Source organism: Cynocephalus volans, chromosome 1 (assembly GCF_027409185.1).
Source record: "Cynocephalus volans isolate mCynVol1 chromosome 1, mCynVol1.pri, whole genome shotgun sequence".
In the NCBI taxonomy this organism is placed as follows: domain Eukaryota; kingdom Metazoa; phylum Chordata; class Mammalia; order Dermoptera; family Cynocephalidae; genus Cynocephalus; species Cynocephalus volans.
Window position 1 is genome coordinate 18,822,001 of NC_084460.1, and position 25,121 is coordinate 18,847,121.

General features: G+C 37.7%; 1 protein-coding gene across 1 annotated transcript in view; it reads right to left on the minus strand.

Moving 5' to 3' along the window:
• The window catches only part of PLCB4 (phospholipase C beta 4), a 404,723-nt gene that overhangs the window by 26,258 nt on the left and 353,344 nt on the right, over positions 1-25,121 (minus strand). Inside the window, exons 28-31 of the mRNA XM_063092112.1 lie at positions 23,754-23,842; positions 22,830-22,980; positions 7,038-7,087; positions 6,845-6,910 (exon numbers count right to left, since the gene is read on the minus strand). Of these exons, the coding sequence (XP_062948182.1) occupies positions 6,845-6,910; positions 7,038-7,087; positions 22,830-22,980; positions 23,754-23,842 (356 nt within the window). The remainder of the gene's footprint in view (positions 1-6,844; positions 6,911-7,037; positions 7,088-22,829; positions 22,981-23,753; positions 23,843-25,121) is intronic.

Here is a 25,121-nt window from a genome sequence, read left to right on the forward strand (position 1 = left end):
AATTTGGTTCCTAGACTTCACCTCTCCTTTCAGAAAGGAAGGGGAATCCTAATTATTGATCTCCATTTGACTCCTGTCAAACCTCAGCTTCCTGTTCTATAAAATTAAGGGGTCAAAAAATGCTCTCTAAGCCCATTTTAGCTCAAAGCCTATAACTGATTTTATTCTTTTGGTCCCTAATTAAATAAAGAGATGTTATGGAAGAAACATAATTTTTTTCATTAATTCAGGTCGAGTACCAAAATTAAATGTGTTTATTTTAAGTCAATCTTAATTGGGACTTTTATTTGAAAAATGCATAGTTTTTGGCAGAATTTATATATGTTTCATATCCAAATTAAGAGTAACTTCAGCTTCTTTTGGGAAAAATTGCTGTTGCAATTCATTTTTATGACTATGGGAATGAATGATCACAGCACAGATGGTGCTGAAAATCTGAGTAAATCATGTTTTCCCAGCATGTAACTCTGAGATTAGCAACGGGCTGACTGGCGGCTGCTGTGTTTTTGTCTCTTTCTACTTTCCAATGGAGTTATAGGTCTATTCTTGAAGTCTTAATATGAATTACCATTGATAAGTTTAACAGCAGCCATGGTGTTATCAGCTAAATTGTTTGCATAGCAAAGAGCAAACTGTCCATTGGTAACTACTAAAATGTCAATTTTCAGTAGGTTTCTTAGGCATTTTATTTGACTCATTTAATGGTGCTGCAAACTAATAGCCCAAGGACTGCATCCAGCCCACAGATAGAGTTTTTATTTTATCCATCTATCCATCTATCCATCTATCTATCTATCTATCTATCTATCTATCTATCTATCTATCTATCTATCTATCTATCTATCTATCTATCTATTGGACTACATGGTATTTCAAGAAGAGACTGAATTAGAGGCTAATATTAAAAGATCAGGAACTTAAAAAACGATTTGAATTTTATGATTTTCCTTTAGGGAACACAGCTGGCTGTTATATTCTTGAGGCACCCATGGTGGGAGCTGAGTCTGACTTGTCCTTTGGACATTTTTCTGGAGTCTATTCGTGGCCAATTTCCCTCTGTTACTTTCTGCTTGGCTTCTATAAGCGTTTGAGTTGTCATTCTTCTTCTGACATGTTACTGGGGATATTTATCCAACTTTGGGTTTTAAATGTTTTGCTCTAGAGATTTGACCACAATGGACCAATAAAAGCATGCCTGTGTCTTACTGAAAGTAACCCCAGCTCTGGATCCTGATGAGTTGTGTGCTAGGGTGGGAATCACTGTTGCTTAGTTTGGCTTTTATGTGTCTCATCGAACGGACACTGGAAAACCATTCCTCTAGTTTCCATTTCAAATTGAAGAGGTTGTTCTAGAAAGTGAGAGACAAATAGAAGTCTGTGTGCAGCTGCATTCAGAGGGTCAAAACCAATGGACCATCACCATTTTCCAAAAATAGGCATTTTTATCAAGTGTCTTCACTGCATTTGGCGTTCAACTGGTCATTACCCCTATCTTCTCAATGTCCTAACAGCAGATCATACACCTATTTCTATGGCTCTCTTTTGCAAACAGCAGATCCTTATATGCTCACCACTAGTTCTTTTCCTCCTTTAATTTACCCTTGGAAATAAGCTGTCTTTTGAACTGTACATTTCTTTCTTAAACCACTGAGATTTAGTTCATGAATTCTCTGCTTCCCTGTAGGTCTGAAAAGTGGAATTATTTATCTAGGCTGATAAGTAAGAGCTGAGATCTCCCTGCAGTCACTGAATATGAAATAAGTATTGGTCCCTGCTCTTAGCTACCAAGTGCCAAGGCTGGGCCATGGGCACAGAAGGAAAGGAGAGTACAGCCCAGGCTACCTTCCCTTCTCAGTAGGCAATTTTATAATGCAAGGCTTTCGTGTGGTAAACCTTAGCCCCATCTTAGGTGACTTCAGAATTGTTATGAAAGAGTTATAGATGTTGTTTCACAGAAAGGATGGGAATTTATTCTCACTACTGCTTGTCAACAGGGTAAAACCTCTGTTTCCTTAAGGAGGCTTGATCTGCGTCTTGCGGAGAATTGGTAGGGTTTCCACTAAGGGGCTGAGGATTAGTAAAGAGTGCTAAATAATGTTCTAAAGAAAGAGTTCTCAAAATTTAGTACACACAGGAGAGGAGCTTATCTAAAATGTATTTCCAAGATCTCTCCTTGGAAATTATAACTAAGTCTCAGGTGGGCACAAGAATATGCATTTTTATGAAACCTCCAGCTCTTGGCCCAATGATTATAGGAAAAACCAGTCCTGAAGGAAGCCAAGATATTTGTACACTGACAAGCACATGAATGCTCTTAAAAACTTGTTACTGAGACCATCAAGAAGAAGATGTATGGAGAGAAGAAAAACTGGTGTGGGAAAACTCAGAGCCAGCTGAGGACAGTAGTTAAGAGCTTGGGTTCAGATTCGGACTGAATCTGGTTCAAATCCTGGCTCCACCATTTAAAAACTGGGTGATTTAGTCAGGTTGTGTTTCTTTCAAGTGTAAAGGATCTCATCTGTCAAATGGTTGGTTGATTGTTTCCAAAAATGGCTGCAATTATTCCCCTTTTTGTATCCACCCTGATTTGTAAGTGACATTGTCACCTGTCAAGAGGCAGAGTCATCTCCTGAATCTGGGCCGGACTTATGACTTGCTTTTGCCAACAGAATGAGGTGGAAGTGATGGTGTGTCAATTCTGAGCTGAGCCCTTAAGGAACCTTTTGATTCCTGCTTGGTCTCTTGGGACCTGTGCCATGTGAACACACCTGGACTAGCCTGCCCAGAGATGAGAGACTACATCAAGCAGAGAACATGGTTTAGCAGAGGTCTCCCTGAATCAGACAGCCCCCCTTTCTGTCCACTACCTGCCAAACTGGCAGTGACAGCAGATGTGTGAGTGAATCCAGCTGAATCCAGCCTAAACTGCTGGCCCACAAAATTGTGAGCTAAATAAATGGTGGTTGTATTAAGTCATTACATTTCAGGGTGGTTTGTTACCCAGCAAAAGCTAACTGATGTATGTTAGTGTAATTATAGTACTCCTTTATATAATTGCTACCTTGGGCCGAGCCCGTGGCGCACTCGGGAGAGTGTGGCGCTGGGAGCGCGGAGACGCTCCCGCCGCGGTTTCGGATCCTATATAGGAATGGCTGGTGCACTCACTGGCTGAGTGCCGGTCACGAAAAAGACAAAAAAAAAAAAAAAAAAAAAAAAACTAAGGAGTATATAATTGCTACCAGAATACCTAAGGATAAATGCTAACCATCAAAATATATTAGCTAGCATTACATTACCATTGGTGTTGATAGAAACATTAGTGTTAGGATAAACAAGGTCAAATGGAGACCAGGCACTAAGTGTGCACAGTGCTAACAGGTTCACCACATTCTTCTACCTCCTTCACCTTTTTCATTTTTCAGTTTTAAAGACAAGCATGTTAGCGGAACAGGTGTTGACATATATTAGACAAGTAAATATTCATATATATTCCTCATCTTAGAAGTTAGCTCAGGGCCGGCCCGTGGCTCACTCGGGAGAGTGCGGTGCTCAGAACACCAAGGCCTCGGGTTCGGATCCCATATACGGATGGCCGGTTCGCTCACTGGCTGAGCGTGGTGCTGACAACACCAAGTCAAGGGTTAAGATCCCCTTACCGGTCATCTTTTAAAAAAAAAAAAAAAAAAAAAAAAAAAAAAAAAAAAGAAGTTAGCTCAGATAAGACAGTGAAAAATATGAGAGTACTTCAGAAGATTTGTGGAGAAGTAGAATTAAAAGATAATACAAATCTTTCCGTAAACTTTTTGAAGTGCACTAATATCAGGGAAATATTATAGATTAAAAAATTACAGAATATCTACAGACAGAAAGGCCTAAATATTACAAAATTATTTGTAAAGCACTTGAACAATTAAAGTAGACAAGAAGCTTCCTTCTCTTTTCTTTTTTTTTTTAATAAAAGTAGGCGATGTGGTGAGCTGTAAAGGATATCGTGATAAGAGGAGGCAAACAGGGCTTGTAAATCAGCATTAATCAGTTGCATTACTCTGGGCAAGGGACTCACCTCTCTGAGTTTTGTTTTATTCATATCTAAATTGTGGAGAGTATTATTTAGGTTTCAGGAATATTGTGAGGATTTGAGAATGTATATAAAATGTGTGACACAAAAGTGCCACTAAATAAATGTTAGCCTTATTAGCAGTAGTAGTTTTATATAAAAGACTCTAGAATTCAGGTTTCATAAATTATATTCTCAAAGCAGGCCGAATAAAAAAGCTGGTCTCCCGTGTACTTAATGTGGGAGAAGGAATTCATTCCTTAGCTTATAATCACATACTTGTGACGAGAACTTCTGAAGTGCATGAGAATATGAAAAACAAGCAGCAAAATGCAGTCCCCTGCTCAGAAATACTCCTGAAAAGCAATAGGTAAGTACTACATATTTTACTATGGCACTTTAGCTCTGTTACTCGACTTAAGAGATTTTAAAGGCTAACACTTCCTCCAGAAAATGCACACTTAAACTGTTATGAAAGTCCACACAAATTCAGACAGTGAGATTTAGGGTGATTTAAAAATCTTCTTTTAGGTGCTATTATAACGTGGAGTCTCCTAGAAACTCAGGATTATTTTCTGCAAATGAAACCAACAATTTATTTGGCCATATGGGATTTACTGGTTATTGAATGATATGAAAATTTCTCTGCCAACCAGAGAGAAAACTGAATAAAACACAAGGCATCTTGAGTTGGAAGGGAAGATCTGAAAAGCCACCTCTAAACTGTCTCACAGAATAATCGTTTCCCATCTTTGCTGCTTTTCTGATTAAGCAGACAGGCAAGTTACTTGACCTGAATCATTTTGGACTCGAAGGTTTAGCAAATAAATCAACAGACAGCTCTGCTCAGTATGGTGCAGGTGACATTCTAAAGAACCTAGGAGCATCCTTCCTTAGTAACTGCCCAGGTAACCAGTGTATCAACACCATCCAAAGTAGACAGAGGTTTTCCTTAATGTCCCATATGCTGTCCCTGCATTTGATGCGGTGAGGGGAACTTGCTTACTCAGTGAATCACCCAATGTCCTACACAGAATAATACAGTAAGAAGAGTACAGGGTCTGGACTCAGACGATTTGGGTTCAAATATCAGCTCTGCTGCTCCCTAACTCTGGGATATTAGTTAAATTGCTTAACCTCACTAACTCTTAATTTCCTCACATTCAAAGTAGTGACTGAAAAAGAATTTACCTTACAGATTAGAGAGCACTAAATGAGACAATACATGTAAAGCGCTGAGCACAGCATCTGGAAATTACTGAGCATGCAAAAATTCTAGCTGCTATTATTGTTTTTGTTGTTATCAGTCACAATATATTTCCTGGTCATGCCTCAAGGAAATATCACATGAGGCCCCAAAATTTATGTTTCCAACTAGCCCAAAGGCCAATGAGGTGTCTGCTCAATGACAGAAATCCAATTTAAAAGCAAGGAAAATCTGATAGATAATGCCGTGGCATATGGGCACCAATTCATTCCTAATAACTAAAGTCTTTTAAATTGCATTTTCTGTTATTTCTTTTTCTATCTCTTTTTCTGTTGCCTTTGCATATTCCAGCTTGTTGCCAATAACCAACAAACTTGACATCCCTACTATGAAATAGCTCTGTCTCCACTAGCTCCATTAGGCCACGTAAGGAATTCCACTGAATGTAATCATGAAACTTAGGAACAGTCTTTGAAGTGACCTCTGTACCAGCAAATCCACTGAGCCATCAGGTCAATACTACAGGGAACACTACTGGGCCAAGATTAGGCCCGGCTTGTCAAAGGAGCACAAACTGTTAAAGAAATGAAAGGGTTCCAGGGCAGGCTCTTTGCATCTTAATATCTGTAGTGCTTCAAAGGTACATGGCCCAAGCCCAGCTCTGCAGGACGTGCCTTGGTTTGATGCTTGGGTTAGAGTATAAAGAAGTGGGAATGCAAGACTACTTTAAAAGAACTCACACATCCTTTCAAACTGAGAAATTAAGTTTCTCTTGCTCTCACTACCCTTAATGGAAGACACCACTATCCTTCCAGCAGCAGCAGTTGTTACACATCTCAGGGAGGAAAGAGGTTGTACCTTTTTCTCGTTTCCCTGTGAAGGGAGACTGGAAAGAAGGACGTTCTTTGAGTGCTGTGAGTTTTTCAACAGACAGGAGAATTCCTGGGGCCATCTCCTATTATTCTCTAAAATTTGCAACTAGCTCTTATAATTTCTTGCAATCACTATCAAAAAAAAGACCACTTGTTATGGGTAAAAAGGAAAAATAAATATATTTCAGAAGTAGGCCACTGGGCAGGATTTACATAACGGGGGAAAACGGAGAAGCATTCTTTCTCTAGGTGCCATGGGTGGGAAGTTCAGAGCTTGCCAGCATCTCCCTGTGTGGCAAACTATCTGACAGTGACTCACAGAACTTAGGTAACCAGTGGCGAAGATCGTGAACTGGTCTTCAATAGTCAGTCTATGGCCCAATATTTTATATAAAGTCATATTATTAGTGAAACAATTTTTAAATTGGTGAAGCTTTACTATGCTTTTGAAATAATTGTTAGAAATGCAGACTGCAAATCAGTGACAACCAATCCCAAATGGATTCTACTTTTTATTTTCATTACTAACCGGTTAAAATGAAGGTACTGCTGTCCAGTTGGCTGGTATTAGCTTCTAAGTAGGGTTTTTGGCTGTGAATGAGTCATCAGCACAAAACACAAAATAGTAGCTTTAGGTTTACATCGAGAGCTAAAAGTAAAAAACAAAAGAGCAAACACAATTACACACACTACACAAAAACACCGTACCTTTGCATGTTTCTTCTTTAAAGAGTTTAGCTCTTTCTGTTGTTTCTTTAAATGCTTCAAGTAAGCCTGTGGAGGAAAAAAGAGGATCCAAAATAAGTTTTTTGTAGTCATAATGATTACAGAAACAAAAATACACTGTTTCCATCAATATGCATAATACAAAAGAGGTTGCAAAATGATCAAGAAATTTTACCTTCATCTGCTTTAAATCTTCTATCCTCACCTGAGGGATAAGTTCAATACCTAACAACAACAACAAAAAGTTCAGGTCGCTGTGTACATTAAAAATTAGAGACAATAACTGATAATACAAAATTCCCAGTTTCAAAATCTTATCTAAAGACTCTGAAGCAGCTTTACATGTAATGTTATGATATGAACATCTTAAATTCCTATTGCAAAGCAATTAACCAGACAATGAAATGCTTAGTGTCTTACATTCCCTACAAGCAGAGCCTGAGAAGGGGATTCATGTGCACATGATTTATTGAAGGCAAACCCTCAGGAGAAACCTCCGAGGGAGCGAGAAAAGCAGGATGGGGCAGAGGAAGAAGGTAGGGTGGATTTCTAGCTGAAATCCACCCTCAGCCTGATCCAACAGGGAGCTCCTTAGCAGAAATGATCCCCAAGAGTTGTTCTACCTTGATGAAAGAAGGCTGGGCTTTTGTAACCCTGCACAGCTTCAGAGGTTTTACAAAACTTTTCAGGCATTTCTAGGCAAGGGAACTCCCCTGGCCTCAGGGCAATTCTCTGGAGAAGGAGAAGCTGTAATTCCCACTGGACCAAAACTCATAGCAGCTGGGGGATGGGGCAGTGACCCCCATCAAGGGGATCTGATCAGGCACACAGCACCTATTACAGTTACTGTTATCTTTGTATTTCAAGGCATGTCATACCAGTCAACTAACTCCCAGCTCTATTCCCAACTTAATCATCATCAAAGTACAAAATATTTTTTTCAGCTTCTCTCTTTTACCAGATCTTTAAGCAATTTGATATTCCGTACAGCAATGCCTTTAACATACAGAAAATAATGAAATCAAATCATTATATAACAGGATGCTACAGTAATAGACCAAATCATTCTGCCATGTGAGTTATGCTAGGTGTTGTCATGGCAACCCCAGTTGTAGAAGAATCCCCAAACAGGTTCTGTTTGCCTGCAGATTTTCATCTTAGGCAAACAAATGAATGTGCACTCTGTACTATAAATGATTTCTATTAGAATCCCAAAGGCTAGATATGATATATTCAAGAGATAAGCATCAAACCCCAGGCTCTTGTTTTTCAGTTTTATTCATTTTAAGATTTGCGCATCCAGTGTGAGGGTGGAAAGGCCCCAGAAGGAGAGTTTTGGCTGAGAGAAATAAGTACTGTGATCTACAAGATTTTAGGATCATGGTGTGAAAGGTATATGGGGTTCTTCTCTGATCTCTTGAGTCTGAAGTCACAGCTGCCTCCCTGCTTTATTGCAGACTGTGAGTGGGAGGCCGTGTAGGGCAGGAGATCGACTCCTGGCATGGCTAAGACCTCCCTACCTGTGGGAGCTCTGTTCTCTAGTCTGTAAAATGAACATACAAGATTCAGGGGACACGAAGGGTCCTCCAGAGATCAAGCAAATATTAATAGCTTGACCCGGACTGATGGGACTTCCTTTTTTTTGTTTTGTTTTGTTTTTTTTGTCTTAGTTTGACAAAATCTTGATTAACAGGAACCTAAGAAAACATAAACCTCTCTCAATCACCTGATTTTGTATTTTCAGAGAAAGACACAAATAACTTGTAAAACTTTTGGTTCCTATATGTGATTTAATTAGAAAACCCCCCACACTGCAGCACAGGAACTTGTTCTCGCTTAGTTCCATTGATATGCCTAGTGTGTCTAATGAAACTTTGAGTGATAATGGAAATATTCCATGTGTGAGCTGCCCAGTTGACAGCCACTAGCTACACGTGGCTCTGGAGCACTGGAAATGTGACTCGTGTGACTGAGGCACTCAAGGTTTAATTTTATGTTTAAATTAAATTAAATAAATTTAACTAGCCACATGTGGCTAGTGCCTGCTATCGCAGCTATAGCACAGTGCAGGTCTACACATTTTCCTGGTATTTCTGTAGACTTAAGAAGCACATTTTGGGCTCCAAACACTCTGGCTCATTGAAGTTTCACTACATAAAGTTTTTGTTCTTAACACAGCTTCTTAAAAATAACTTCTTTTCTCTCAAATCCTAATTTGGAGATTAACTAGGAGCTGAGTTTTCTTAATCCCTTTTCTTAAAATCAAAAAGAAAATCAAGCAGCATTGGAGCAGTCACTGCTGTTTGGCTGCATGTCTAGGAGACATAGTTTAGAACCTTGTGAATCTGACCTCATGGATGTTTGTGGCAAACACTGTCCACTCCACCCACACACCAAGCCCTCTCCACGCCAGCTGTTCTAAGTGACTTCCCTTGCCAGCACCTGCCTTTCCTTGCCTGAGGACTTTCTCTGTCCTCCAGAACATGCTTTCCTACCCTTTAGTCAATCTAGAATTGATGGGGAATTTATCCCTCTCACAGGAACTCTCAACAAAAGACTGAGTGGAGTCAGGGTATAAATTCCCCAGCTCCTTCAACCCTCTAGGAGAATACCCCTGAGGCATGTGTCCAATACCAGCCTCCAGGGTTTCTCCAGGGGCGTTAAGTTTCAGGTGCCTCACAACTGGCTTGAAAACACTCAGATTGTTGTCTGGCTCACATGTTTGGAGTTCAGTTTGCATACTCTTCCAGCTCCACTGCCATGGGAACAAGCCCAAGCTAGCCTAATGCAAGATGAGCGTCCACTCGGAAGAGTCACTTGTCCCAGTCAATGACATCTTAGATCCAACTAAAGCCAAGTGAACCCCAAACGTGAGAAGGAGCACAGCTAACATTAGCAGAGTTTCCTATCTACCCCACTGATACTAACCCAGCCATAACCAGAAAATCCACCCAGACAACCTCATGAGGAATAGTAGATGCTTACTTATTTAAGTCATTGCTCTTGGGGTTGCTTGTTATACAGCAATAGCCAAATGATGCAGTCTCCCATCCTTTGGTCCCAGACCATACACACATGACAATCTCAGGCTTGAGACCCCCTAAACTCTACTTTGTCTGTACTTGTTGCTGAACTTCTGAACACTGCTGAAGAAGTAATGAAATCAAGTGACAGCAATTTAATTCATGCCACCAACCCTCACCTGGGTCCTATTTGTTGTGAAGCAGATCTCCCCCTTATTTCTTGTGGATTGTTCTATTCCAGCCAGGGACAACTCCAAAACTTTTTCATATTCCTACTTTTCAATTCTGCCTCCACCTTTCTCACCAGAGGACAGTCGCCTATCCAACTTCTCAGTTCAGATGCAATCTATCTGTGATACGCTACAAAAATGACCACAATTTCTTTCCCTGCTCATGAAGAGGTAGAATCTATTTCTTTAACCCTTGAATATGGGTTAGTCTTGTGACTTGCTTTGGCCAATGGGACAGTAGCAGAAGCTGGAAAAGGGCTGCTCTTGAAACTCTGGGATACCATACGAACAAGTCTGCTTAGGCTTCTGGATGATGTGGGGACAACTTGCCCAATGACAGACATGTAAGTAAGGTCATCCCACATCTAGCTTCCAGTTGACCCACCAGCTGACCACAGCTGCATGAGCAAGAGACAGAGATCAGCCAAGACAGCTCAGACCAAACAACCCAATGAAGCATGATCTCAGTAAACAGTGGATATTTTAAATACTAAAATTTGAGGTTATTCATTATGCAGTATAAGCTAACTGATACATCATCTGCCAGAATTCTTCCTTTCCACCCTGAGAAACTTCTTTTCACTAATCCTTCTTCCGGACTCAGACAGAGCATCTCTCTTCCTTCCCTATGCAGCAGGATTTCACCCTTTCTCTTGATTCTGTTCTTCCTCAGAGCCTTGTTTCACTACATATACCTCTCTTCCACTTTCCTCTGGTTTCTCTTCATTAATTCATACAACATGCTACTACCCTCCAAACAAACATTTTATGTCTTAAATCATTACATTTTTCTAACTAAGTTTCTACCCTCATCCTCCAAGCATCCCTGGTTCAACAGTAATTTCGTAGTCCTACCTTATCTGGACCTGTCTACAACACCTTCACAAAATGAGCTCTTCTTGTAACATAGACTTCTCCTTTTTTCTTTCTTTTCTACATTTGTTCTGTCCTTCTCATTATTCTTATCTCTTTATCTCTTTCTGTTCCTCCTTCTTTCTCCCAACCTACCATAGATCTGCGTTCACAGGTTTCTGTCCAGATGTATCAGAAACAGCTTGAAGTCAATGATGTCTAGGACCAGAATCATCTACCTTACCAAAACCAGTTCCTCCTCTCAACTCTTTTACTTCTCTCAATGGCACCATCCATCTCTGGACCTGTCCTTGAAGTCTCAGGGTTACCACTGAGCCTTTTTTCACTGAGGCTTATATCCAGGCTCCCAACTTATTTCTAGCCTTCCTTCCCTTTCTTCCTTCCTTTTGACTACCTCTAGCTTAAACCATGCCCTCCTTGCCAGTATCATTCATTTGTGAAAGTTTCAGAATCAAAAGGAGTAGCTTGTGTTAAAACAAACAAACAAACAAACAAACAAAAAAACCTTTTTTTTTTTTTGGCAGCTGGCCAGTATGGAGATCTGAACCAATCCCAGGACCAGATGACGTCACTGCTGAATGCTACCAAACATTTAAAGAAGTATTAATACCAATTCTTTTCAAACTTTTCTAAAAATTGAAGAGGAAGGAACACTTCCAAAGTCATTTTACATGGTCAGTGTTACCCTTATACCATAACTGGAAAAAGACAAAACAAAAACAACAAAAAGAAAACTACAGATCAATACCCCTAATGAACACAGATGTGAAAATCCTCAACAAAATACTAGAAAACAGAATCCAGCAGCACATTAAAAAAATCACACAACATGATCAAGTGGGATTCATCCCAGGGATGCAAGGATGGTTCAACATACACAAATCTATAAATGTGATACATCATATCAACAGAACAAACAACAAAAATATGATCATTTCAATAGATGCAGAAAAGGCATTTGATAGAACCAAAACTCCTTCATGATTTCATGATAAAAACACTCAACAAATTAGATACAGAAGGAATGTACCCCAACACAATAAAGACCGTATATGACAAATGCCCAGCCAATATCATACTAATGGACAAAAATTGAAGGCTTTTCCTTTAAGCGCAAAAACGAAACAAGGATGCCCACTTTCCCCACTCTTATTTGACATAGTACTAGAAGTGGTAGCCAGTGCAATAAGGCAAGAGAAAGCAATAAAGGGCATTCAAATCAGAAAGAAGGAAGTCAAACTATCCCTATTTGCAGATGACATAATCTTATACATAGAAAATCCTCAAGATTCCACCAAAAAATTAATAGAACTAATAAATAAATTCAATACATAGCAGGATACAAGATCAACACACAAAAATCAATAGCCTTCCTAGTCACCAATAATGCAATAGCCAATGAAGAAATTGGGAAAGTAATCCCATTCACAATAGCTACCCAAAAATGAAATATCTAGAAGTAAATTTAGTCAAGGAAGTAAAAGAATTCTACAATGAAACTATAAAACACTGGCAAAAAAAAAATTTAAGAGGACACAAATAAATGGAAAGATTTCCCATGTTCATGGGTTGGAAGAATTAACATCATAACATGCTAATATTACCCAAAGCAATCTACACATTCAATGCAATCCCTACCAAAATACCTATGATATTCTTCACAGAAATAGAAAAAAAATCTTAAAATTTGTATGGAACCACAACAGACCTCATATAACTAAAGCAATCTTGAACAAAAAGAACAAAGTTGGAGGCATCACACTCCCTCACTTCAAAATATACTATAAAGCTATAGTAACCAAAACAACATGGTACTGGCATAAAAACAGACCAACTGACCAATGGAATTGAATAGAAAGCCCCCAAATAAACCCAAACACTCATAGTCAAGTGATTTCCAACAAAGATGACAAAAATATACAGAGGGGAAAGGACAGCCTCTTCAATAAATGGTGATGTGAAAACTGGATATTCACATACAAAAGATTGAAACTAGACCCCTATCTCTCACCATACACAAAAATCAACTCAAAATGGATCAAAGACCTAAATTTAAGACCTGAAACTATGAAACGACTAGAAGAAAACAGAGGGGAAATGCTAATGAAATGGGAGTGGACAGCACTTTTCTGATTGAGGTTATAAAGGCACAGACAACTAAAGCAAAAATACGTAAATGGGACTACATCAAACTAAGAAGCTTCTGCACAGCAAGGGACACTATCATCAAAATGAAGATTGACAACCTGCAGAATGGGAAAAAGTGCAAACTATACATCAGACAGGGGGCTAATATCCAGAATATATAAGGAACTTAACTCAACAGCAGAAAACCAAATAACCTAATTTTTAAAAATTGGCAAAGGACCTGAACAGACATTTTCAAGAGAAGACATACAAATGACCAACAGGCACATGTAAGAATGTGCCATAATTTTAGTATATATTTTAGTTTATGGCATATTAGTGTTCCATAATCACTAATCATCAGGGAAATACAAATTAAAACCATAATGAGATATCATCTCACTCTTGTTATAATGGCTACTATCAACAAGACAAAAAATAGTAAATGTTGGCAAGGATGCGGAGAAAAAGGAAATCTGCTACATTGCTGGTGGGAGTGTAAATTGGTACAGCCACTGTAGAAAACAGTATGGAGGTTCCTCAGAAGACTAAAAATAGATCTACCCTACAACCCACCTATACCGCTACTAGGTATATACTCAAAGGAAATGAAATCAATATATCAAAAAGACACCTGCACTCCCATGTTTGTTGTAGCACTGTTCACAATAGCTAAGCAATGGAATGAACCTAAATGTACATCAATGGATTAATGGATGAAAAACTGTGGTATATATAAAGAACAAAATACTACTCAGCTATTAAAAAAAAAATAAGATACCCTATCATTCACAATAACATTGATAGAACTGGAAACCATTATGTTAAGTGAAATAAGTCAAGTACAAAAAAACAAACACTGCATGCTATCATTCATATGTGGAATCTAAAAAAAAAAAAAAGTGGTTCTCACAGAAGTAGCGAGTAGAATAATGGTTATCCACGGCTGGGAGGGGTGGGAGGTAGAGAGGAGGAAAAGTAGTAAACTAATGGGTTCAAAACTATTCTATCTACCCTCAGTGAATCCTTGTTCAGTATATGCATGTATTGAAGCAAGATAATGTATCCCACAAATGTGTACAAGTAAATATTAAATATTTTGAATAAAGAAAAGAAAAAATCCCTGACAAGTACACACAGAGAAAGGCCATGAACTGGGGACTGCTCATACATAAATGCATGATAACAAGAACTATCACAAAGGACTCTGCAAAACCACAATCTTGCACAAAGGTCATCACAATCTTACACAAAAAATTTCTGGAAGGGCATCTACCCAGTAACTTTCTGTCTAACCTCAGATGGTGTCACCTCTGTTATTGATCTTTGTAGCCAAGGATAATAATTCCAAAACAATTATGTAATTCTCCATCATTTTTCCTTTAAAACTCTTTGTCTTTACCCCCCTGAATATGCACATAGTTCACTATGGCATGCATATGTCCACTGCAATGTTTTATTCCCAATTAAACTCATCACTCTTTTAGTGAGTCTCTGTTTGTTATTTAGGTTAACACATTTATCAACCACTTACTTCCTAAGAAAAGAGACTGCTAGATCTTTACTAAGCATGGTTCCAGGGACACATTGATGATGAGGTGTGGTCTCACCTGCCATAACATCTTTCCCTGGATGTTAACAATTTATAAATATAATGTGATGACTGCTATAATAGAAGCATGAATGTCATAATTTTTAACTGGCCCTTAGCATCCCCCCCTTTCAATAGATTTTTCTGCCAAGACTATATAAATTTTCTTAAAATACTCCTTTGATTGTCATTTCCCCATTGCCTTCTCAGGGTGATCTCAATCCTTCCCAGACCAGGAAAAGTGAACTACTTGCCCCTACCTCTCACCATTGCCCTACCCCCCTTCCCTACATGTACATTGCTTCTTATGATGTTTCCTCCCAGGCTGCCTTCCTTGGGCTCCTCCACCTTCTCTTCCTGATCAAGTCATACCTGTGTTTCAAGGCCCAGCTCAATTGAGATCTCATCCCTGAGTCTTCTCCTGGACTTTGTTGGAAAGGATGCCCTGCCCCCTCCTGTTTCTGAGTAGCCAGCCCTCACTGTACACTACCTGGACCAGCCATTGTGTGGGAGCCTGTCCTGTCTTGCCCGCCCAGTCATGTGAGGTCCCTGAAGGTAAGTAGGCATTTCTCAGGGAATCTAGTACTGTGACTTAGAGTAGGCTTCCAAGTCTCCTGAATAAAATGCTAAAATGAAAAAGTGTGTAGACCCTTTCTCAGGGCATCTGCTGAAGAGACAAGAGGAAAGTGATAGCTGCCTGGTGCCTTCAAATGCAGCTCTGTTTAGAACCAGGGGTGAGGAAGCTCTAATCACAGCATGTTCCTTTCTGGAACAAGGATCACTTTTGTCTTTTGTGAGCTGGTCACACCACATTGTTTTTCAGGCCACTTAATGCACTGTAATTACTAATGTCTTTATGTTCTAGCGGGTGTGATATAAGAACTAACTAAACATGAACTCTTCCATTTTCCACTGTGTCTCTGTCTGAGTGGCTAATGATAACAACAACAATAATACCAGGGCTGGCATGGAATGCCCGAAGCCTGATTATTACCTTGCTTCATGTTTGTTCCAGGGAAGAAAAGACAAACAGCTGTGGGCAAAGTACAAATTGGGCTACTTTTGTGCAGTCTCATTTTCCAATTTGTTTCACAAAGCTCAATGCATACTTAGTTTCCTGCTAAATTACTATGCTTCTTTGGTTTGGAAAAGCCAGTCTTACCTTAAACTGCAGCACTGTGTGCACTAAGTGCATGAACAACTTAATTTCCTTATGCTGAGGACACTGAATTCACTGAATGAGAACTATATATACTGAATAAAAAACCATTAGGAGAAAGAAAAGTTCTTATTATAGTAAGATGAGTGAGTTTAGTAAATGACTCATGGTTAAGAAGAATATTTAAAATATTTAATTACCAGTATGGGATGGGTGACATCCAATGAGAACGAATTCCCGGCCAGTTGGAATGAAAGCCAACTTTATTTATATATTTTTATTCATGAAAATTGTCAATTTATTCTGGAACTGTTCAATTTCCCCTTGATAGGTTAGGCTGAACACATTAACATTCATTGTGATATATTAAATATAGATAGAAGTCTAAATTTTGTTAAAAAGGCATTTTAATACTTAACATCCCCCCCCTGTTTTTTGTGAAGAACTTTATTAATTTATTTATTTTAGAGCCAAACTGGCTTTTTTTTTTAAGGAAAAATGACAAACTAATTTTAATTTGCATTTTTTTTTTTTTGTTTTCTGTTTTATTATTACATGAAGTAAATCTTTTTTTGTGACCTTTTACCAACTTTTCCCTAACCACTCCCCTCCCGTTTTCCCACCTCTGGTAGCCTCAGTTCCATTTTCTCCTTTTGAAATTTCAAGGAATTATTGCGATTGCTGTATCTTTTTTCTTTATTTTCATTTCATTTCATTTCTTTTCTTTTCTTTTTTCAGCTCCCACTTACGACTGAGGGCATGCAGTATTTCTCTTTCTGTACCGGGCTTATTTCATGTTACATAATTTTCTTTTCTTTTCTTTTCTTTTTTTTTTTTTTTTTGTCGTTTCTTCGTGACCGGCACTCAGCCAGTGAGTGCACTGGTCAGTCCTATATAGGATCCGGACCCGCGGCGGGAGCGTTGCCGCGCTGCCAGCGCAGCACTCTACCAAGTGCGCCACGGGCTCGGCCCATGTTACATAATTTTCCCTAATTTTGTCCAAGTTGCTGCAAATGGCAGAATTTCATTTCTTTTTATGGCATCGTTGTGTATATATACCACATTTTCCATATCCAGTTGTAAGCTGATGGACATTTTGGTTGGTTCCAATTCTTAGCTATTGCAAATAGAGGTGTGATGAACATGGTGGGAGTGCAGGTATCCCTCTGACATGATGATTTCCATTCCTTTGGATATACACCCAGCAGTGAGATTGCTGGATCATATGGCAGTTCTATCTGTAATTGTTCAAGGAACCTCCATACTGTTTTCCATAATGGCTGCACTAATTTACAGTCCCAATAACAGTGTGGGAGGGGTCCCCTTTCTCCTCATCAGCATTTGTTATTCTCTGTCTTTTTGATACTGTCCAGTCCAACTGGCAAGAGATGATATCTCAATGTGGTTTTAATTTGCAATTCCCTGATACTTAATGACATTGAGCATTTTTTTGTGTGTCTCTTGGCCATCTGTATATCTTCCTTTGAGAAATGCCTATTCCACACTTTTGCCCATTTTTAAGCAAGTTACTTGCTTTTTTTACTGTTAAGTTGTTTCAGTTCCTTGTATATTCTGGATATTAATCCCTTGTCAGATGCATAGTTTACACATATTTTCTCCCATTCTGTAGGTTGTCTTTTCACTGTTAATTGTTTCTTTTCCTGTGCAGAAGCTTCTTGTTTCGATATAATCCCATTTGTTTATTTTTTCTTTTGTTGCCTTTGATTTTGAGGTCTTGTTCATAAAGTGTTTGCCTGGTCTTACTTCCTGAAGTGTTTCTCCTATGTTTTCTTTCAGTAGTTTTATAGTTTTGGGTCTTATATATAAGTCTGTAATTCATTTTGAGTTGATTTTGGTATATGGAAAAAGGTACAAGTCTAGTTTCATTTTTCTACATATTGATGTCCAGTTTTCCCAACACAAATTATTGAAGAGGCAGTCCTTTCCCCAATGTATGCTATGGTTCCTCTTGTCAAATATCAGTTGGGTGCAAGTACATGGATTGATTTCTGGGTTCTCTTCCATTGGTTCCACTGGTCTGAGTGTCTATTTTTTTGCCAGTACCATGCTGTTCTAGTTACTATCAATCTGAAGTATAATTTGAAGTCACGTAGTGTAATGCCTCTGGCTTTATTTTTTTGTTCAGGTTTGCTTTGGCTATACAGGGCCTTTTGTTGTTCCATATGAATATTAGGATACAGTAATTCTCAAATACCAGACCCTATAGAGCAGACTGAGAAGAAATTCCAAGCAACTATCTTAAGGAAACTCAAGGAGATAAGAGAAGACTCAGATAACATAATGAAATGAGAAAAAAATAATCCAGGATATGAAGGAGGAAATTTACAAAGAGATTAATGCCTTAAAAAAGAATGTAACAGAATCATGAAACTGAAAGATTCATTCAGCAAAATAAAAAATACAAGCAAGAGCTTAAGCAGCAGGCTAGAAAAAGCAGAAGAAATAATTCCTGATATCAAATATAGCCTTTTTGACATAACCCAGGTGGACAAAAAAGAAAAAAAAGAATTTAAAAAAATGAAGAAAATCTAAGAGAGCTAGTACACAACCTTAAGTGAACAAACATTCAAATCATGGGTGTTTGAGAAGGGAAGCAGAAACAAAAAGGCATTGAAAACCTGTTCAACAAAATAATAATGGAAAACTTCCCAGGTATAGGAAATGACACGAACCTTCAGATCCAAGAGGCTCAAACAGATTCAACCTAAGAAGATCTTCTCCAAGACACATTATAGTCAAACTGGCAAAGCTCAAAGACAAAGAAAGAATCCTAAAAGCAGCAAAAGAAAAGAATCAAGTCACCTGTAAGGGAAACCCTATCAGACTAATAGCAGACTTCTCAACAGAAACTCTACAGACCAGAAGACAATGGATGATATATTCAAAATAATAAAAGAAAAAACCCGCCAGCCGAGAATATTATACCCAGCAAAGCTATTCTTCATAAATGAGGGAGATAGTGTATTTTCTAGACAAGCAAAAACTGCAGGACTTCACTATCACACAACCAGCCCTACAAGAAATTCCCCAGGGAATCCTGCATCTGGAATCCAAAATGGATAATCCCTACCATGAATACATTAGAAGGAACAAAACCCACTGGTAGAACAAAAATGCAAAGGAGAGAAACTAAATCTTACCACCTCAAAAAACCAACAAACATCAAAGACAATCAATAAAAGGGGACGAAAGGAACAAAAGATATTTAAAACATCCAAACAAAAATTGATAAAATGCCAGGAGTAAGATAATACCTCTAAACAACAACACTAAATGTAAATGGATTAAACTCTCACTGAAAAGACACAGACTGATGGACTGGATTAAAAAGCTAGATCCAACTATATGCTGTCTTCAGGAGACTCACCTCTCCTGTAAAGCCACACAGACTAATAGTGAAGGGATGTAAAAAGATATACTATGCAAATGGAAACCCAAAATGAGGAGAAGTAGCTATTCTTATATTGGATAAAATAGAGTTTAAACCAGAAACCATAAAAAGAGTTAAAGAAGGCTATCATACAATAATAATGAGACATATCAAGCAAAAAGACCTAACAATCATAAATATACATGGACCCAACACTGGAGCACTCAGATATATAAAGCAAATACTATTAGGCCTAAAGAAAGAGATAGATTCCAATATGATAACAGTAGGAGACCTGAATACCACTCTCTCAGCACTGGGCAGATCATCTAGGCAACAATTCAACAGAGAAACACAGGATTTAAACCACTCTTTAGACCAATTGGACCTGGCAGATATCTACAGAACATTTCATCCAACAATTATAGAATATACTGTCTTCTCATCAGCACACAGAACATTCTCCAGAATAGACCACATGTGAGATCACATATCAAGTCTTGACAAATTTAAAAATATTGAAATCATTTCAAGAATCTTTTTGGACCATATGGATTAAAACTAAATATCAATAACAAGCAAAACTCAGGAACTATACAAATGCATGGATATTAAACATGTTCCTGAATGACCTATGGGTCAAAGAAGAAATTAAGCAGGAAATCAAAAAATTTCTTGAAACTTACTAAAATAAAAACACATCATACCAAAACCTGTGGGATACTGCAAAAGTAGTACTAAGAGGGAAATTTAGTGCAATAAAAACTTACATCAAAAGAATAGAAAGATTTCAAATAACCTAATGTTGCACCTCAAAGAACTTTTAAAAACAAGAACAATCAATCCCAAAATAGACAGAAAGAAATAATTAAGATCAGAGCAGAACTAAATGAAACAGAGATCCCAAAAACAACATAAAAGACCAATGAAAACAAAAAATTGGTTTTTTGAGAAGATAAACAAAATGACAAGTGGTTAGCTATGCTAACTAAAAAAAGAAGAAAGAAGACTCAAAAAAAGCCAGAAACAAAAAAGGAGACATTACAAACAATAACAGAAATACAATCATTAGAGACTATTATAAAAAAACTATCTGCCAACAAATTTGAAAACCTGGAGGAAATGAATAAATTGTTGGACACATACAAACTACAAAGACTCAAACAAGAAGAGACAGAAAACCTGAGCAGACTAATAACAAGCAACAAGACTGAAGCAGTAATCAGTAGTCTCCCAAGAAAGAAAATCCAGGACCAGACGGCTTTACTGCTGAATTCAACCAGACCTCTAATGAGGAATTAATACCAATTCTCTTCAAACTGTTCCAAAAAATTGAAACAGAGGCCATTCTCCCAAACACATTCTGTGAGGTCAGCATCACCTGATACCAAAACCAGACAAAGATACAACAAAAAAAGAAATCTACAGGTCAATATCTCTGATGAACATAGATAAAAAATACTTAATAAAATATTAGTAATCAGAATACAGCAACATATCAAAAAAATAACACACCATGATCATGTGGGATTCATCATAGGGATATAAGGATGGTTCAACATATGCAAGTCAGTAAATGTGATACATCACATCAGTAAAATCAAAGAAAAAAACCATATAATTATCTCAACTGATGCTGAAAAAGCATTTGACAAAATTCAACATTGCTTTATGATAAAGACACTCAGCAAATTAGGTATAGAAAGAATCTCAACACAACAAAAGCCATATATAACAAACCAGTACCATCATGAATAGGGAAAAGCTGAAAGCATTTTCTTTGAGAATGGGAACAAGAGAAGGATGCCCACTCTCACCACTCTTATTTAACACAGCTGTGGAAGTTCTAGCCAGAGCAATTAGGCAAGAGAAAGTAATAAAGGGCATCCAACTTGGAAAAGAAGAAATCAAATTGTCCTGTTTGCAGATGACATGATTGTATATATAGAAAAACCTAAAGACTCCACCAAAAAACCTCTTAGAGCTGGTAAATTCAGTAAAGCTGCAGGATATAAAATCAATATACAAAAGTCACTAGCTTTTCTATACACCAACAATAAATTAGCAGAAAAAGAAATCAAGACTCTACCAAAAAACTCTTAGAGCTGATAAGTGATTTCAGGAAAGTTGCAGGATACAAAATCAATATCACAAAATCAGCAGCGTTTTTATACTCCAATAATGAACTAGTAGAAAAAGAAATCAAGAAAGCAAAAACGTTTACAATAGTCACCAAAAAAATAAAATACCTAGAAATCAATTTAAACAAGGAGGTGAAAGATCTTTACAATGAGAACTATAAATCACTGTTGAAAGAATTAAAGTGAACACAAAAAAATGGAAAGACATTCCATGCTCTTGGATTGGAAGAATAAACATTGTGAAAATGTCCATACTACCCAAAGCAATCTACAGATTCAATGCAATCCTCATGAAAATACGAATCACATTCTTTGCAGAAATTGAAAGCCAATTTTAAATAATCAGCAGAGTTGTTTCCCTACATTTCTGCTAAATATTAGCACACAGGACACATCATTCTTTGTAATGACACTTTTTGGGATCTTTGTTTCATCCACAGGTAACCACATGGAATTGACCTTCAAGTGCTCATGTGATAATTTTACAAATAAATGAACCATGGATGCTAAATATCTACATATGGGGCTAAATTATCAATAAGGGGATTTAGAAATGTCTAAATAGTCAAGACTCTTACGGTTCATGAGTCTATTCCCTGTCCAGATAAGTGCTTGTGGCAGTATGCGGAAGAGAGTGGGGATAAGGTAGCAAAATAACTGTGTGAGAGGTCTTTTTTTTTTCCCCACAAAAAGCACTGAATTTAAATATTTTCTAAAACTATGTGTATGGTACTCCATGTAATTAAGGTGCAGGGGTTCTAGCAGATGAAACACAAATGTGGACTCTCTATTAAACACTCAGGGAAATGAAGCAGTTCGATCATCAAGAAAACATGCTGCTTTTGAGTTTTATGGGGCAATGAAAATTGGCAAAATAAACAATTCTAAATACCTTCATAATCATCATGTTGAAGGGATACCTGTACTCCCATGTTTACTGAAGCACTATTTACAATAGCCAAGAGTTGGAACCAGCCCAAATGTCCATCATCAGATGACTGGATAAGGAAACTGTTGTATATCTACACAATGGAATACTACTCTGCTATAAAAAAAGAGTAAAATACTACCATTCACAACAACATGGATGGATGGACTTAGAAAAAATTATATTGAGTGAAATAAGTCAGGCACAGAAAGAGAAATACCACATGTTCTCACTTATTTGTGGGAGCTGAAAATAAATAAATAAATCATATACAAACAAACAGTGGGGGGATGGGGTGGGGAAGAAGACACAATAATCACAATTCCTTGAACTTGCTAAGACAAGTGAACAGATATGATGTTGATGGGTGGGAGGGGGGAGAGGGAAAGCGGAAAGAGGAATCAGTAAAGGGACATGAAAATCAACTACACTGTATATTGATAAGTTAAAATAATGATAAAAAAAAAGACTGAACAGGGAAGGAGCCCAGTGACTCTCCCTTACCTTTCTTGGTTTCCATGCCAGATGCCAGTGCAGCTGTGGTGGTTGGTCTCAGCTCAGAGCTACTCTGAGGGGTCATGTTTGCTTTGGCAGTATTGGCCTTTCCTTTCTTGTCATTCTTGGAAGTGTCACTAGGCACATCAGCTATGTCACTCTGGGACAGAAACATTTACATTGACCCAAACGAATGCCACTCAAGGTCAAATATCTTGCAGACTCTTTATTTTACTGAATCCAGTCTCTACCACTCAACCTCTCCAATTCCCTTTCCCAGACTTCCACTCTCTGAAAGAATCTTTGCCTGGAAGGAGCAAAAATTATGTGGGTGCCTTGGGCTCAAGGCAAAGGATCAAGCCAAGGAAAGACGATCCATCTCCTGAACAAGTGGAGTGTATACCTTTTCTTTTCCTAGCTACTGGAGAGATTGCTTGCTGCTTCCACTCCAAACTGAGGAGTTTGGTAAAGGGAACATTTAAAAACAAAGAAACAAACAACACAAGTGTGCAATGGAATGGGAGAAGGTTGGGATGCAAACTGGTAAAAAGTGAAGAAACAATAATAAATGCCACTTTCATTAATTCGCTGAACTGGGTTAGTTGATATTTCAGTGTATCACAAAAACATCCTACAAAAACTTACCTACAAGAATCATGGATGTTTTCCATTTCATTTCCAATGGGGCAGAGGTTCCCAGATTTGAGTTAAGCCCCTGGTGATGAAGTGGGGTTTTCTGATGGTGGTCACATTTTATTAAATATGCTACACTCTTGAAGACCCTTGGCACTTTGGTTGAACTGATAAACTCAACTTTAAAAACTCTCTTTAAACTTACTATATTAATTTATTACTTTATCTTGGTTTTGAAATCACTGTTTGACAACCAAACTTCCCCAACTCAGATGTCTTTAATCAATCATTTCTACTTACAGTTTCAATGCCCATAGCTCTCATTTGGTCTGCTCTTTTTTCTGTAATTGAAAGAAATTTCTTTGGATCTGATAAAGCATCCACAATATCTGGAAAAAGAAATCAATGAGCTGTTAATTCTCTGTTTTACTAAAAATATCCAAGAATATCTAGCTAATAAACTCTCCATACTCCTGGACACCTCTTACGCTTTTTGTTAAGCATTTTCTCCTAGGACATAAGACTCAGTGAGGAAACTACAGTTAGTTGCAGAAAACCAGAAACAAGGCAAGGGTCAAAAACCAGATGATTTTCTCTTGTTTTCACCTTAATTCTTCCCCAAATAAAGAAGACAGCATGGCAGGGCAAACCAAGTGAACTGCCTTGGGTTCATGACTCTTCATTTAATTGGGTGACTTTGAGCAGTTGATGAATGTTCTCAGCCTGAGTTTCTTCATCTGAAAATTAGGGCAGATACTAGCTACTCTGCCATGTTATTGTGATAATCCAGAGATGATGAACAGTAAAAGTACTCGAAGCATAGTAGGTGCCACCAGCACTAAGTCTTATATTTAGATACAAAAGGCTAAAGCATATTTAAAGCCAATTTTGGCTCCGTGGTAGATAAAATACTTCTCCAGTGTTTTCTCAGCTACAACTTGCACTTAAAAAACAGTAAAATTTCATCTTTTGTACTGTTTGAAGAGTTCCAAGTGCTTTCAGAGTTTCATATAATTTTGCACAATTAACCAATATTACAGAAAAAAATAATTATTCTCATCAACTTAAAACACTACATAATTTACAAATTTTAAAAATTGTGCCAGTTTATAAATTTTTCCCTAGCAGAATCACCTTCCTCGTTATATTCTTAAGATAATTTTTCTCAGAACACAGGACACATACTTCTTTTTTCTTTTCTATTTTATGTGATAGAAGATAACATATGCACATAAGTAAACATTCAAATACGTAAAACAAAAAGTTAAAACTTCCTCTCCTGCCAATCCTACACCTGACAGGTAACTGTTAACCATTTTTTTGCATCCTTTTAGATATTTTTTAGATTCCAAATGGGTTCATAATTTTCTGCATCAAATTAAGAAAAAAATTGGGGGAGGGGGAAAGGAGGAATTGGTAAAGAGACATGAAAATCAACAATATAGATCTACCATATTAATTATAAGAGCTAACTAAATATTACATTTTCTGAGTGGTGATAATTTCTTTAACCAGTACCCTATTGATAAGCAGTTGGAGACTTTCCAGTTCTTTGCTATTAAAATATTGTTGTAGTAAATGTCCTTGAACATTTCATAGCATACCTTTGTATATGTTCATGGGATAAATTCATAGAAGTTAGAATGATGGGTAAGGGTATTTGTTTTA